The sequence below is a fragment of the Spermophilus citellus genome, assembly GCF_964194105.1.
Source record: "Spermophilus citellus genome assembly, chromosome: 19".
In the NCBI taxonomy this organism is placed as follows: Eukaryota; Metazoa; Chordata; class Mammalia; order Rodentia; family Sciuridae; genus Spermophilus; species Spermophilus citellus.
Genome location: NC_138201.1, coordinates 3,485,794 through 3,498,185, shown reverse-complemented (window position 1 = coordinate 3,498,185; position 12,392 = coordinate 3,485,794). Strand labels below are relative to the sequence as shown.

Below are 12,392 nucleotides of genomic sequence, written 5' to 3'. Positions count from 1 at the left end.
TCTAGACCATCCTAGTTTACCTTGTACAGAAAACTAGTGCTCACCCTTTAGCGGTGACTCCATAGCAGGTTGTATGTTCTAATCGATAGGATTTTAAAACCTCTTGTTGGGACCTGGGTGATGTCTATGTTGGTTTTTATTTGGGGGGTTCATTACTATTTTACTTTGCTCCGACTTTGGTAACGAGCCCCTCTCAGGGTCTGGGAATCTCTGCGGGTGACCTGTGAGGATTCTGATGCATTCCTGTGCTAGCGGTGTCTCCCGGGGCCACGTTTTGAAGGTCTTCATCTGGCTGCATGTTGGATGCGTGTTGGATGCGTGGAGCCCTGGCAGCCGGTTTGCAATCTCCATCTGGTGCCGCTCACTCTCCACCGGGGTGGCTGAACCCTCCCTCGCGTCCACTCCAGTTCCTCAACACTTTCCCTCCCTGCGCCTGGGCTTGGCTCTGCTCCTTAGCTGGGCTGTGTGTGAAACCACCTATAGGAGCTGGGGCTTGTGATCGGTGGCTGTAAGTTCCTGGACCCTGGGATGGGATTGGAAGACACCTGGCATCCATAAGTGATTCTGATTTTCCCTCCAACCAGTAAAATAAGCCTGAGGATTCTAGCACCTCATGTGACATGCACAGTCACCATGTGGCCAGCTTGGTAAACACTGGTTCAAATGACCTCAGATTCAGGTGTGCCACCGTCTTTCCCCAACATTTCCTTCTGAGCACGTGCTTACACGAGCACAGCGTGTGTGGACGTTTTCCTTAAAGACACCCGGAGTCTTGCCGCATGCTGACAGCTGGGTATGGCTACCGTGAGGCTGGTTACTTAAAAGCCGAGCACCCGTTCTCCAGGATCGGGTGAGAGGGGGCAGGTGGTGTCCGCCAGGGGGGCAGGGTGTCCTGTACTGCTCTCCCTGCTGGTGGCCCCGCATGGCCCATCTTCCCCCCAGCGTTCCTCTGTCCACCTCTCCCGCCAGCTCCACGCCCACCGTCTGCCTTCCCAGCTGCAGCTAGAGCCTTTTCTGCCGCTGAGTCTTATAACGCGGGGACTCTGATGGTAGCACTTAAGACACCGGCAGTTCCCTTCCTGCCTAAGAAGCCCCAAAGCCCCGCGTGAAGGCGTCCAGGGGACACGCGTGTAGGAGAGGCTCTGCTCCTGCAGGCACCTTGCACAGGGGATATAAATGAAATCTTCACGCTGCCCACTTTACACCTACGCGTGTACTGAGCGTCTCCAAGGAGACGGGGAACCCGGGGTCCGGCTGTGGTGGAGCTTCCTCCCAGATGGCGGGCTGGGGCCCAGGCAGGGCTCCCAGGCATCTTGGAGTACATGTGGCCCTCACAGGCAGGCCTGCTCCACTGTGCCTGGGCCTGCAGCTGGTGGGCTGCAGGGGTGAGTGCAGTGTGCGGGCAGGCGTGGGCCCCGCAGGCACTTCTCCCCCACCGTCTCAGGCTCTTATCATGCTTTTCTGTGCTCTGTTTCTACACCTCCCTTTGCACCTCTGAGATACAGAGGCTGCCCTCAGCCTTACACAGTGCCTTTAAGAGGCTCAACACAGTTGTGCCACGAGGAGCCTGGGTTAGTGTGTCTCTTTTTGGGGGGGAAGGGTACCAGAAATTGAACCTAGATGCCTTAACCACTGAGCCACATCCCCAGCCCCCTTTATTTTTTATTTTGAGACAGGGTCTCACTGAGTTGCTGAGGCTGGCCTTAAACTTGTAATCCTTCTGCCTCAGCCTCGCAAGCTGCTGGGATTATAGGTGTGCGCCACTGTGCCCGTCATGAGCATGTCTTCTTGAAAGAACTTGTGAAGGTTCAGCCTTCCTCAGCACCTGCTCCTCAGGACAGTTGCCTTTGACCGCCCTGTTTCCTGTGCCCAGTGTGCAAGAATCCCCGCCACCTAACCCTCCCAGACTTCGTCTTCACCACTCAACTTCCTGGACCTGGACGCGGGTCCTCATCACCCGTGAACTGACTCCTCTTCTTTGAGGAACCTGCTTCCCTTGGAAGTGCTTTGTGCTCACTTTGGGAGCCTGGGCCACACCTTGTTCAGGCCGTGGCCGCCTCTAGAAGTGCCTCTTCCAGGGGAACCAAAGAGTCATCGCCGGGGAGAAGTCGCTCTGGTGGGCCCCTCCGGGGACCCTGTCTTCTCTCCGCACTCCTCAGTGGGGACATCCCCTCCAGGACTCCATTCTTGGTTCCCAGCTGGCTCCACCGGAGAAGTCGCCTTTGGATGGGAATTTGCAGCACAGCGCCTGCTCACCTCGGTTTTGTGCGCTGATCCCGCTGCCAGCTGTTCTTCAGTCTTTGACAGCAAATATCTTTGTGATGGTTCGATAATGACACTTATTTCACTTGAGCTTTTGTAAAGAACCTTGGCTTGTCCTAAGTGGCTCCCCTCACAGAGCTCTCCCACTGTCCTTTTACCTGACCCTGTGCTCAGGCCACCTCCCTGACTCTGCCTTTAAATGGAAACTGTCCCCTGTTATACGCTGGAGAGGGTGACGCAGACGTTGGGTTGAGGTGGCTGGAGGTGAATTCGCAGGTTTTCTCTCCTGACATCCAGTGAGGTTGTCCTAGGAATGCCTGGCCAGTCCCCATCACCCCATCCACGGGACATGCTTTTCCTGTCATCCCACTCCCGTCTTCCTTCTGGCCTCATGGAGTGAACGTGTCACTTTCAACCTGTGTTCCCAAGTGTCCCAAGTCCCACCAGAGAATCTGGGAAGACAGTGGTGCCACCCACGTGCCCCCAGTAGCTCTCCTAACTTCCCGTCTTTGCCCGGCTCCCTGCTGGCCGTCCCTGCTTGGTTCCTCAGGAGCTGGCCACCCGTACTTCAAGCATTGTGGCAGGTTTGGGGTGGGATAAAGCATCCACTTCCTGGGTCACTGGGCTTGGGGGCTGTGGGTGAAACTGGCCCAGTGCAAGGACCTGGAAACAGACTCTGGAAAGTTCTCAGCACAGACGGGAGGGGGGTGTCGTCTGCCATTTCCTGTGCCTGGAAACGGGAAAGGCAGGGCGAGCCCTGGAGTAGGCTTCCAGAACCCTTCTGTGCGGCAGTCCCGGGCCTGTGTCCTGACCGGTGTGTTCTTGTCCCCTCCTCGCAGGCTCTACAAGTGGCCAGACAGCTCCTGCAGCAGCAGCAACAGCAGCAGCAGCAGCAGCAGCAGCAAGTTAGTGGACTAAAGTCTCCCAAGAGGAATGACAAGCAGCCGGCCCTTCAGGTAAGTCCCCTGCTTTACCTCATGGGCACAGCACCCTCTGGGCAGCGGCACCCTCTGGGCAGCCACACCCTCTGGGCAGCTCCTGGGCAATTCAGAAGGGAACCGCATTGAGAATTGCTGATTGTGAAACAAGACCATCTGCGGACGGTGAGCTCTCAGTGTGCCAGCAGAGCGTGACCTCTCATGGAAAGTGTCGAGTTGAGCAAAAGGGTCGATCTTGGTAGCAAGAAGAGCTACCCTGGCCACGCGCCGGGAGGGTGGGCATTTGCAGGTGTCGGGCTGCTAAGGACAGAGCACGGGTGGCAGTACCAGCTGATGGTGCACAGACCTGCCGTGGTCATCTAGACTAGGAAGGGGGTGGTTCCCCTTATGTCCAGCACAGTAGTACTCAGAGGGACATGGTTTTGACCCCCCTGTGGCCAGTGGGGGTCATCTAGCAGTGGTTTTACTAACATGTATGGATTGCCCATATTGATGGGTTCAGTGTATTCATGTAAGAACGGAGCACGTACTGACCCAATCCAAGCGCCCTTCTTTTATGACCCCCCAGCCCTCCCAAGGCTCTAGTAATCACCGTCCACTTTCAGCTCAACTTGTTTTGTTGTTCTTTCCACAAATGAAAAACAACATTTATCTCTGTGCCTGGTTCCATCCGTTTAGCTGCTGTGATAGGATTCCATGCTTTCACGCACATGTGCACAGGTGTGAACACACCATACACGCACACACCCCGCCTTTGCCCACTCAGGTGTGGATGGGCGTCTGGCTGGCGCTGCAGCGGAGGTGCTGTGCAGGTATGTGATGTGCTGAGTTTCTTTCCAGGGAATCCACACCCAGGACGGGGCAGTCTTGTGGGTGTTCTTCCAGAAACCTCCACCTCCTTCTCCACTCGTTGGCTTTGTGTCCCATTGTATAAAAAGGTGGCTTTTCCTGGAGGCCCCTCTTGTCGGTACAGGCCAGGGCTCCTGCTTAATGGTCTGCATTGGCCAGGGTGCCCACCCCCACAGAGCGCAAGATTATTTATTGGCCCAAAATGTCAGCAGTGTCCAGCACCCTCACGGGGCGTGGTGCCTGGTAATGGCATGGACACACCCTCCTCTCTGGATATCTTTAGAGGGCTTCTGAATCATCTGTTTAAGGTGGAAAGCAATTTTATGCAAAGGTGACAAGAATGATTGTTTTAACCAGGCACCAGTGGCATACGCCTGCTTTGGGAGGCTGCGGCAGGAGGATCATAAGCTTGAGGCTATCCTGGGCAACTTGGTGAGAGCCTGTCTCAAAATAAAAAATATAAAAAGGACTAGGGGTAGGTGTCCAGATCAGTGGTAGAGCACCCCTGGGTTTATCCCTAGTAGCACACACACAAAAAAATTACTTTAGCAACTTCTCAGTTCAGTGTATTGAGGCCAAGGGGTTAATGGAGTGGAAGCAGAGAGCTCATAAAAATCTGATCTAGATTTTTGAGTTGGAGGTGAGAATTATAACAAAAATTTCAAAGAAACCTGACTTGGGATGCTTGTGTCCGCGCTCGGGATAGGGCCCTGGCAGGAACCGGGTGTTGGAGAGTGCTTTCAGAGCTGAGGGTAAGGACCCCCAAATGGGAGGTTTCTCACCCTGGAGATGTCGGAATAGAACGCACAAGAGGTAACAGGTGGGCTTACCTTGGTGCCGGTTCATTGGATCATGAGATCGCCTAAATTCTTGCTTGGGTTGAGTTTTCGTGGGTCAGGATGAGCTGAGGTCCATTTCCAAACACTCAACCTTGGGCTGCAGGTTCTAGTCCTCTAGTCCTCTTTCCGCTGGGAGAACTGTGCTCTCCAGGAAGGTGCAGGGCATGGGGACACCTTCCTGGAGGAGTCCGGCCGCAGCTTCTCTGTTGGCGGGAGCCTCCTGAAGGCCTTGTTTAGTAAACCGTTGGCAGCCTGCAGCCTGCCCGCACGTGGGAGTGCAGGGGACGTTTTAATGAGGTGCGGTGCCATGGGGCCCGTGTCAGGTGCTGGGGGACATGCTTTGTTGTGCACATGTCTTAAGAAGAGCTCCAGAGGATGAAATAGGACTGTGTTGACCTTTCGGCTGTGAGCTTATTTGTCAGGATTCAAATAAGTTGAAAGGATCAAACTGAACAGTTTCCGTCGTCAGACTGGGAATTGTGTTTCAGAGGTCAGCGGTGGAGGGCAGCTGCGGATTCCATAACATAGCCAATTGTTGGTACATATTCAAGCACCGGGCCATCTCCTGCAGACAGAGGCGCAATTAAAATTCTAATTTATTAATGTATACACGGAGCCGGCCCAGCCTGTCACTCAGTGATTCAAATGACCGTCCATTCTTTTACCTTCCTCTTGGGAGCTCTCCTGGCCTTAGAAATACCACGAGTCCTGTGGAGTTTATCAGACCTCAAGTGCATTGGGAAAATGACAATATACTATTGGGGGGAACGTCTTCCACATTGGAGAGCTCCGCTTAGAGATTGAAAAGAAACACACAATCTGGCTGATCATATCACTCCCCGTATCAGAGAGCATTTCTGATTTTTTTTATACTAGATTTATATTCCCTCCGACTTGCTTTTTAAAAACATATGGCATTTTTAGGTAACTTCTTTTCCAAGACGGACGAAGTTCCTCTAGGAGCGAAATATGTGAAGTCAGTTTGGGGGGATTTCCTCCGGGGGGAGGGGGGCTGCTGCTTGCCATCCACAGAGCAGAGTGTGGGGCGGAGAGCTTCAGGGTCCTCACAAAGGCCAGCATCCAACCCTGTCACCGGCTGCAAGGGTCCAATCGTGTACAGCCAGCAAGAGGGGCGACCTTGAACGTGGTCTTACTAGAGAAGATCATCTGGAGTCCTTCCTGAATTCTGAAGTGGTGGAGTGGACCTGCAGAGAACTCAGATCCACTTTAAGAATGGGCAGGGGAAGGAGGGAGGGTTGGGTCACCGGTGTGTGTGTGTGTGTGTCCCCTAGACTATTGCTAGACGTCTCCTCAGCTAACTGGTAGGGGCATCCTGCCATTTAGAGAGGCTTGTTTCTTGACCAGCCTTCCATAAACATGGCTTCCATAAAAATCGCTCACCTCGGCCACAGGGCCTGTGCTCTTTTATGAAGATACGTAGGTAGACTGGCGACTCACGGGAGGAGGAACCGTGGCATTTAAATCTCTCACACCTGCCATGTCCTTGCCGGGGCATTTCAGCCGGCATCTGAGCAGTGTTCATCTCTGATCTCCAGACCCTTTATAGCTGTGCCGAGAGACCTATTTTAGCAAATTTCGGATCTTGTGCATGGAGGAAGGCTTGACAGGGGAAAAGGATTTGCTCTGCTGATAGCTTGGAGAGGAGAAAAAGAAAGAAGGAACCTAAATCCCCCCATACACTGCGGCTCGTATTTTAAGCACAGCTCACACTTCCCTGTGCAGTTTGGCAGGCTCTCTGGTTTCACAGGCTGATGATACAAACAAAAGAAGAGAGAAAGTTAGGGAAGCTATAAGTGGTTACTCGACAGAGATCATCAGCTCCCGCAGGCGAACACCGTGGCCTGGTTGCAGCGGGAGGAGGGGTGGTGGGGACAGACCGGGTTCTTGGCATCGCCTTCTCCACCAGATCTGAGCTGGTCCCATTCTTGGGTGACAGCGTGGTTTGTTAATGAAGAGGGGCATGACTGTGGGGTGGGGAGAGAGCTTCCTGAGACCTACTCTAATTAGTAACCTCCATTGCCTATTACTTCACCTGTTAATTTACTTTGCAAAAATAAAAAATGATTTTTTATTTTTTAACAAATGATCAAAATTGAAAATTGAAAATTGGCCCCCGTCATCAATTCAGAATCAGAATGGCTTGAGTTAATGAAGTTAAACCTGTTAGACATTTCAGAACAGCCACAGTGCGCTCGCTGGTCATTGTACCGGTGCTAAGAGAAGACGAAACTACCCAGGATACAGACCTTGCCTTCAGCAGGCTTCGGATCTGGGAAAGAATTCACAAGGTTTTGATAGGGGGAAATCATAGGTGGGTAAAAATAGTAGGTTCTCTTTTATAAATATTTATATACTTCTGAAGATGGCTTGAACGAGTGAAATAAATGCTTCACGGTGCAGGTGTTCTCATAACCTGGAAAATGTGCGACTTTACTGGCGGCAGATTAATTTGTGAGTAGATGAGCAGTTTTATTGATCAAAGTTTGGAACTTTGACCACCGTTTCTGGGTAGTAATTCTTTTTGGTTCTTTAAGCGTTTTTAGTTGCTGGCAAGAGTACATAAACTGGAAGGAAACCAAATGACACATTTTCTCCTAAGAAAGGAAAAGTACATGTGTATTCTGGCACCTGGAGGTTAGGAAGGAGGTGGACCTGGGAACTGCAGCCCGGCCCTCTCAGGAGGCGGGGTGTGCGGCCGCCCTCTGCTCTTCCCTCCTGCCTGCCCACTTCCTTCCAGGGTTAGCTCCTGCGTCTGGCCTCCTGGTTTGGGAGCCATTTCCCCCGCAAGGCCGGCCTCCTGCCCTGGGAGGCTCGGAGTTTAACAAGGACCCCTGCTTTAAGTGGCAGCAGGTGTTTGGTAGCATTTTTATTTGCAGTTATATAAAACGTGCTTTGGGCCGCATTTTTGCATTGCGTTAATGCCACTTGTGATCTTACTACCTCGTGCCATTTCCCCGTTAGTCACCGAGGAGTAAGTGGCTAAGAGGAAGCCCTTAAAGGAGACTACAGTTTTACACGGCAGATAGTGAAACTCGACGGTTTTTGAAATACTGACCCTTAAAACACACCCCACTGCTCTTGATTGGTCAGGTGGGTCCTTCAGGAGAGGGAGGCAAGGCAAATGTTGTTAATGTCTAGAGTTGACGTCCACAGTCAGCGTCCCGGGCATTTTTTAAAGTTGACATGAGGAGCTGAAGTTTGGGGTCCTTTTTTAAAAAGATGTCATTGTTGCCCCAGGACTCTGGAGAATCCCAAAACCATTCAAATAAGCCCCGGTAGGGAACAGTAAGGCAGAAATAAGGCCTTCAAAGTGGTCATCAAGGCTTCTAGATTGACACACGGTTAAAATGGTAGGAAACCTGGCCTCCCAGAACACGGTCCGCATCTGCGGTTTCCATTCAGTTGTCAGTGTGTCCTCAACCTCGAGGGGTCTGTTGTGGAGCCCAGCTTCCGAGTCCTGATGGAAGAGCTATTTTTCCTACAAGCGGTGTTTTGTCCTTGCTTCCAAAATTCTGATATCAATTGTGATGAAATCAGTTAGACCATTTTGATATCGCGACTCCCAGCTGTCGGGGGGACTACCCTGTGTCCCAGTGTGCCCAGGAGAGCATGGCTAATCCCCACACTCGGAAGGATCCCAGTTTGGACGTTTGATCAGATGGCCACCTGACTCTCATGTTGGTGAGGTTTTTCAAGTGGGGTGCTGATGTTTTGTAGGCGGTCAGGGCTGTCTGTCCTCATGCAAAAAGCAGTAGCTGTGGAATGTCGATGCGGAGCCTCCCATGGGTCAGCCCAGTAGCTATCACAGAGCAGACTCTAGCCTCAACCTCATGGAGGAGGCCAGCGGACACTTAGGCCCAGGGACTGGCCAGGGCACATGTGGACAGTCACAGCACAGGATGGGAAGCCAGGCTCTGTGGGCCCACAGATAGTGCCTGGGTGGCCAGGAAGGCAGATATCGCCTCAGCCTCTACATGTGTTGGCACAACACCTCCCGAGGGTCCTGTTTTCCATATTACCATCAAAGCCATGGCAGCGGGACCCCACCCCACTGAAGATGCCCAGATTTCCATGAAGAGACTCAGGTGGCAGCCAGGTGTGTGTGAGAGGGTGTCTGTGTGCTGGGCAGTGTCCTGAGAGCAGGAAGCAGCAGCCCACAGTGACTCCTCCTTCCCGGGCTGACATGCCCCTTGAGCGCCCGTGTGTTGGAACACGGATGACCATGTTGCCGTGACTGTTGGGCTCGGGGGTGGGGAGGGACGGGGGAGAAAACATACTTGACTGGTCAAAAACGTGTAAATTGATGACAAGATGCCACCTGTAATTAAGAGAGCTCCTACCATCTTACCTTGTGGTTTACACCTCCAGTGTTGGAGGAGGAGCGGCTCCCACCTCGCTAATTACCATTATCACTGAACGCTGGGGCTGGAGTCATTAGTCCCGTGTGCATTTAATTAGAGGAAGGCTGAAATTGGATTTAACTTATTACTTTTTCATGGATCACCTCCTTGTCATCACTTGAAATTGGATTGCAGCCCCAGGTAACTAATTATGAGAGCCACAGGATCAAGAGGGAAAAAAAGGTAATTAGGAATAACACCGTCGGACCCTTGCTGGTCGTCCACTTGTGCTTCGGGAATGGGGAAAAAAGAAAAGAAGAAAATGGGAGCCGTGTTTTTTGGAGGTGCGGACGGGGCAGTGGCAGCCGCGTGGGGTTGCGGGGCACCGTGGCGGAGAGTCACTTGTGGTGGCTCCTGGTGTCACCACAGCTTGGGTCACAGCTGGCTCCCTCCAACCTGGGTTAAGCCAGGAATAGCAACAGCAGGACCATAGGTATGGGGCACCCTGACAACCGTGCCTTCAGGGGACCCCTGGGTACCTGAAGGCAACAGTGCCGTCAGGAAGCCTCTGTGCCCGGAACTGAGTCTCAAGCATGGGGAGTTAGGGTGCAGCTAACCCACGGATGTTCCAGGAGGTCCCTCACGGCTGACGGGAGCAGGACCCACAGCCCAGAGGTGTGGGTGTGTCCTCGGGGAAGGCCTGTCGAGGTGTCCAGCCTTCAGTTGGCTTCTGGTGTGTTCCTCGCCAACACCCCCAAACGCTGTGGGGGTCCCCTGGCCTCGCCTCTCCTCCGTCCTCATGGAAAACACTTGACAATAAGCCTTATTGCCCCCATGTGCCGAGCAGCATCGGAACTGCCAGCCGTCGACTTCATTAACACCGTCTGAAAAGACGTGGCTGACAGTTGGAGGATGGAAGCGTGTTGGATTTCAGAGTCCCCGGAACCCGATGGGGCAAGGAGAGCCACCCAGCCTGGCTGAGGGTGGTCCCACAACGAAGTTCTGAGCCGGATGCCCCTGCCAGGGGTGTGTGCTCAGAGATGGGAGGCAGAAGGGGGCAGGGTGGTGGGCAGTGCTCGGAGGTGTGCCCGAGCCAGGGTCCCTGCTGTGGAGAGGAGAGAAGCCGCTGGGTCTCCCGTGGAGGTGAATCACCGACAGCTATGGTCTCCTTAAGTTGTTTAAAGTTGGTTTTAATGTCCTGTTAATGTCACCAAAAAATGGTGATTCCGTCTTGGGTGACTTTCCAACCTGGGTGAGCCAGACCTGCCATTGTTTCTCAGTGTGTGAGGGGAGTGTGGTCCTCCATGAGCGCCTTGCTCGGAGGCCGCAAGCCCGTCGGAGGCCGCTCCGTTATCACTCCCCGGGTGACAAACCCCCTCCTGGACCTGTGGGTCTGTTTCCTGTGTGAGTCTCCTAAGCCAAATCTCAGGACCCAAAATAGTCATCATTGAGTGTAATGCCGAAAATTAAAAGCTTTCCCCCTCCTTTTTTGGAACATCTTAAGTTGATTTAGGATTTTGTACACAATATTCGTCTGTGGTTGCAGGGGTCATTCCGAGGTCAAGTGATGGAGTGTTTTCCATTTTTCCATATGAGTCTCCCAGTGTGTGATAAAGCGCACTCCCCCGTCCGTGAGTCTGTGGGATCCCTGACGGGGCAGAGGTCAGTTCCCCGGGTGGGGTGGCCGGCCTCGGTCGGCTACTGTTCTCTGGCTGTGCGAGTGTCTCCCCGTCACGCCCCCACCTCCCTGAAACTGTGGCACTGTCCTGACACATGCACAGGAGGTCCTCCAATCTGAAACTCATTAGCACACAGCACTGGGCCCCGTCCAGTGGTTAGGAAACTGCCCGGAGCAGAGAGGAACAGCGCCTGGTGTAACTCCCCGGGCCAGGAAGAAGGGACAGTGGGCACAGTGGTGTTCCCCTGGCACCCTGCCCGGCCAGGAGAGCCAGCTGACCTCGTGGCAGAGCCAGTGGGCATCCTGGGGCGGGTATGGGTCCTTGCACAGAGACACCTGGGGAATGTCCAGTGCCGTCACCCCTTTGCCCAGGCTGGCGGGTCAGCGCTGGCAGGAAGTGAAGAGGAGGAATTCCAGTCTTTCTGGGGCCACAGGTCCACATGGGAGCCCCTGGGGCTCGGGGCATTGACGAGTGCGTGCCTTGGTTCATGCAGACCCCGTTCACGGAGCCCCTGCACGGAGACACCGTGACCTAGGCCACAGCCGCACCCTGACCCGAGGAGAGCACACGCTCGGCCAGCTTGATCTCAGCCAGATTCTCACCCTCCGAGTGCCCAAGAGAGAACGGCGAGGGAATCCAACTTGGAAGCCTGAGTGGTGCTTCCCAGGGGCCCTGGGAGGGGTGAGGTTTGTCCTTATTTCCATCTTACAGATGAGCAGGGGCCATGCAGCTGGCAAAGCTGGACCCCGGCCCACAGGGGCTGGCTCAGGGATCTGTGCTCTTAATCTCCTGCACTGTCACCCAGCAACCGCCTGGCCCCTGCCCACAGGGACAGCACAGGGCCGTGCTGGCCTCAGGCCGGTTGCTAACCACCGCACCACACCACCTCCTAATTTGGACACACGCTGATGGGCGTCTGTGCAAAATCGTGCTTGTCATTGAAGTCTGTACTTTCTAAAGGGAAATGACGCTCGGGGACGAGAAGAAAGACGGGCATTACTCAGGGCTGCGGGCAGCTCTGTGCGGAGCGCTCTGCAGGCAGCTGTTAAAACTGAGCAGCAGCTTGGGAGATGTACGTTTGGGGGGTTTGTGTCCACGTGATCGCGGTAGTCGTGAGCCCGTGTCATGCCTGGTGACGGTGTTGTGTAGCCAGGCCTTTGTTACCGAGCCGTGACATCATGAGCCAACTATTATAAACAGAGCCGGGCTGAGCTTGCTTGTGTAACAGAAGATGGGGAACTTTTATGAAGTTTGTTTTGCTTGTCATATTGTAAAAATTTATTATGTGCACTGTGCGTATTGGAAACAGATTTGGGCCATTCTGTCTAAATGAAGTCATCGGCCCCTCCAGCCTGATTCTGGTGGGGAATAATTGTCATACAGCAGATGCCTGACATATCTACTCGCTCTCGACTTTCAAGAGAATGCAGCCTCTGTTGAACTTGGGGTGGACGGGGGCCACCT

General features: G+C 53.6%; 1 protein-coding gene across 10 annotated transcripts in view; it reads left to right on the top strand.

Annotated features, from left to right (window-relative positions):
- FOXP1 (forkhead box P1) overlaps positions 1 to 12,392 on the top strand; it is a 517,497-nt gene that overhangs the window by 389,099 nt on the left and 116,006 nt on the right. For all 10 annotated transcript variants that reach the window (XM_081276304.1, XM_081276309.1, XM_081276307.1 and 7 more), the window contains one exon: positions 3,102 to 3,218. In XM_081276304.1, coding sequence (XP_081132430.1) covers positions 3,102 to 3,218 — 117 coding nt within the window. Of the gene's footprint in view, positions 1 to 3,101; positions 3,219 to 12,392 lie in introns of those variants that run through there.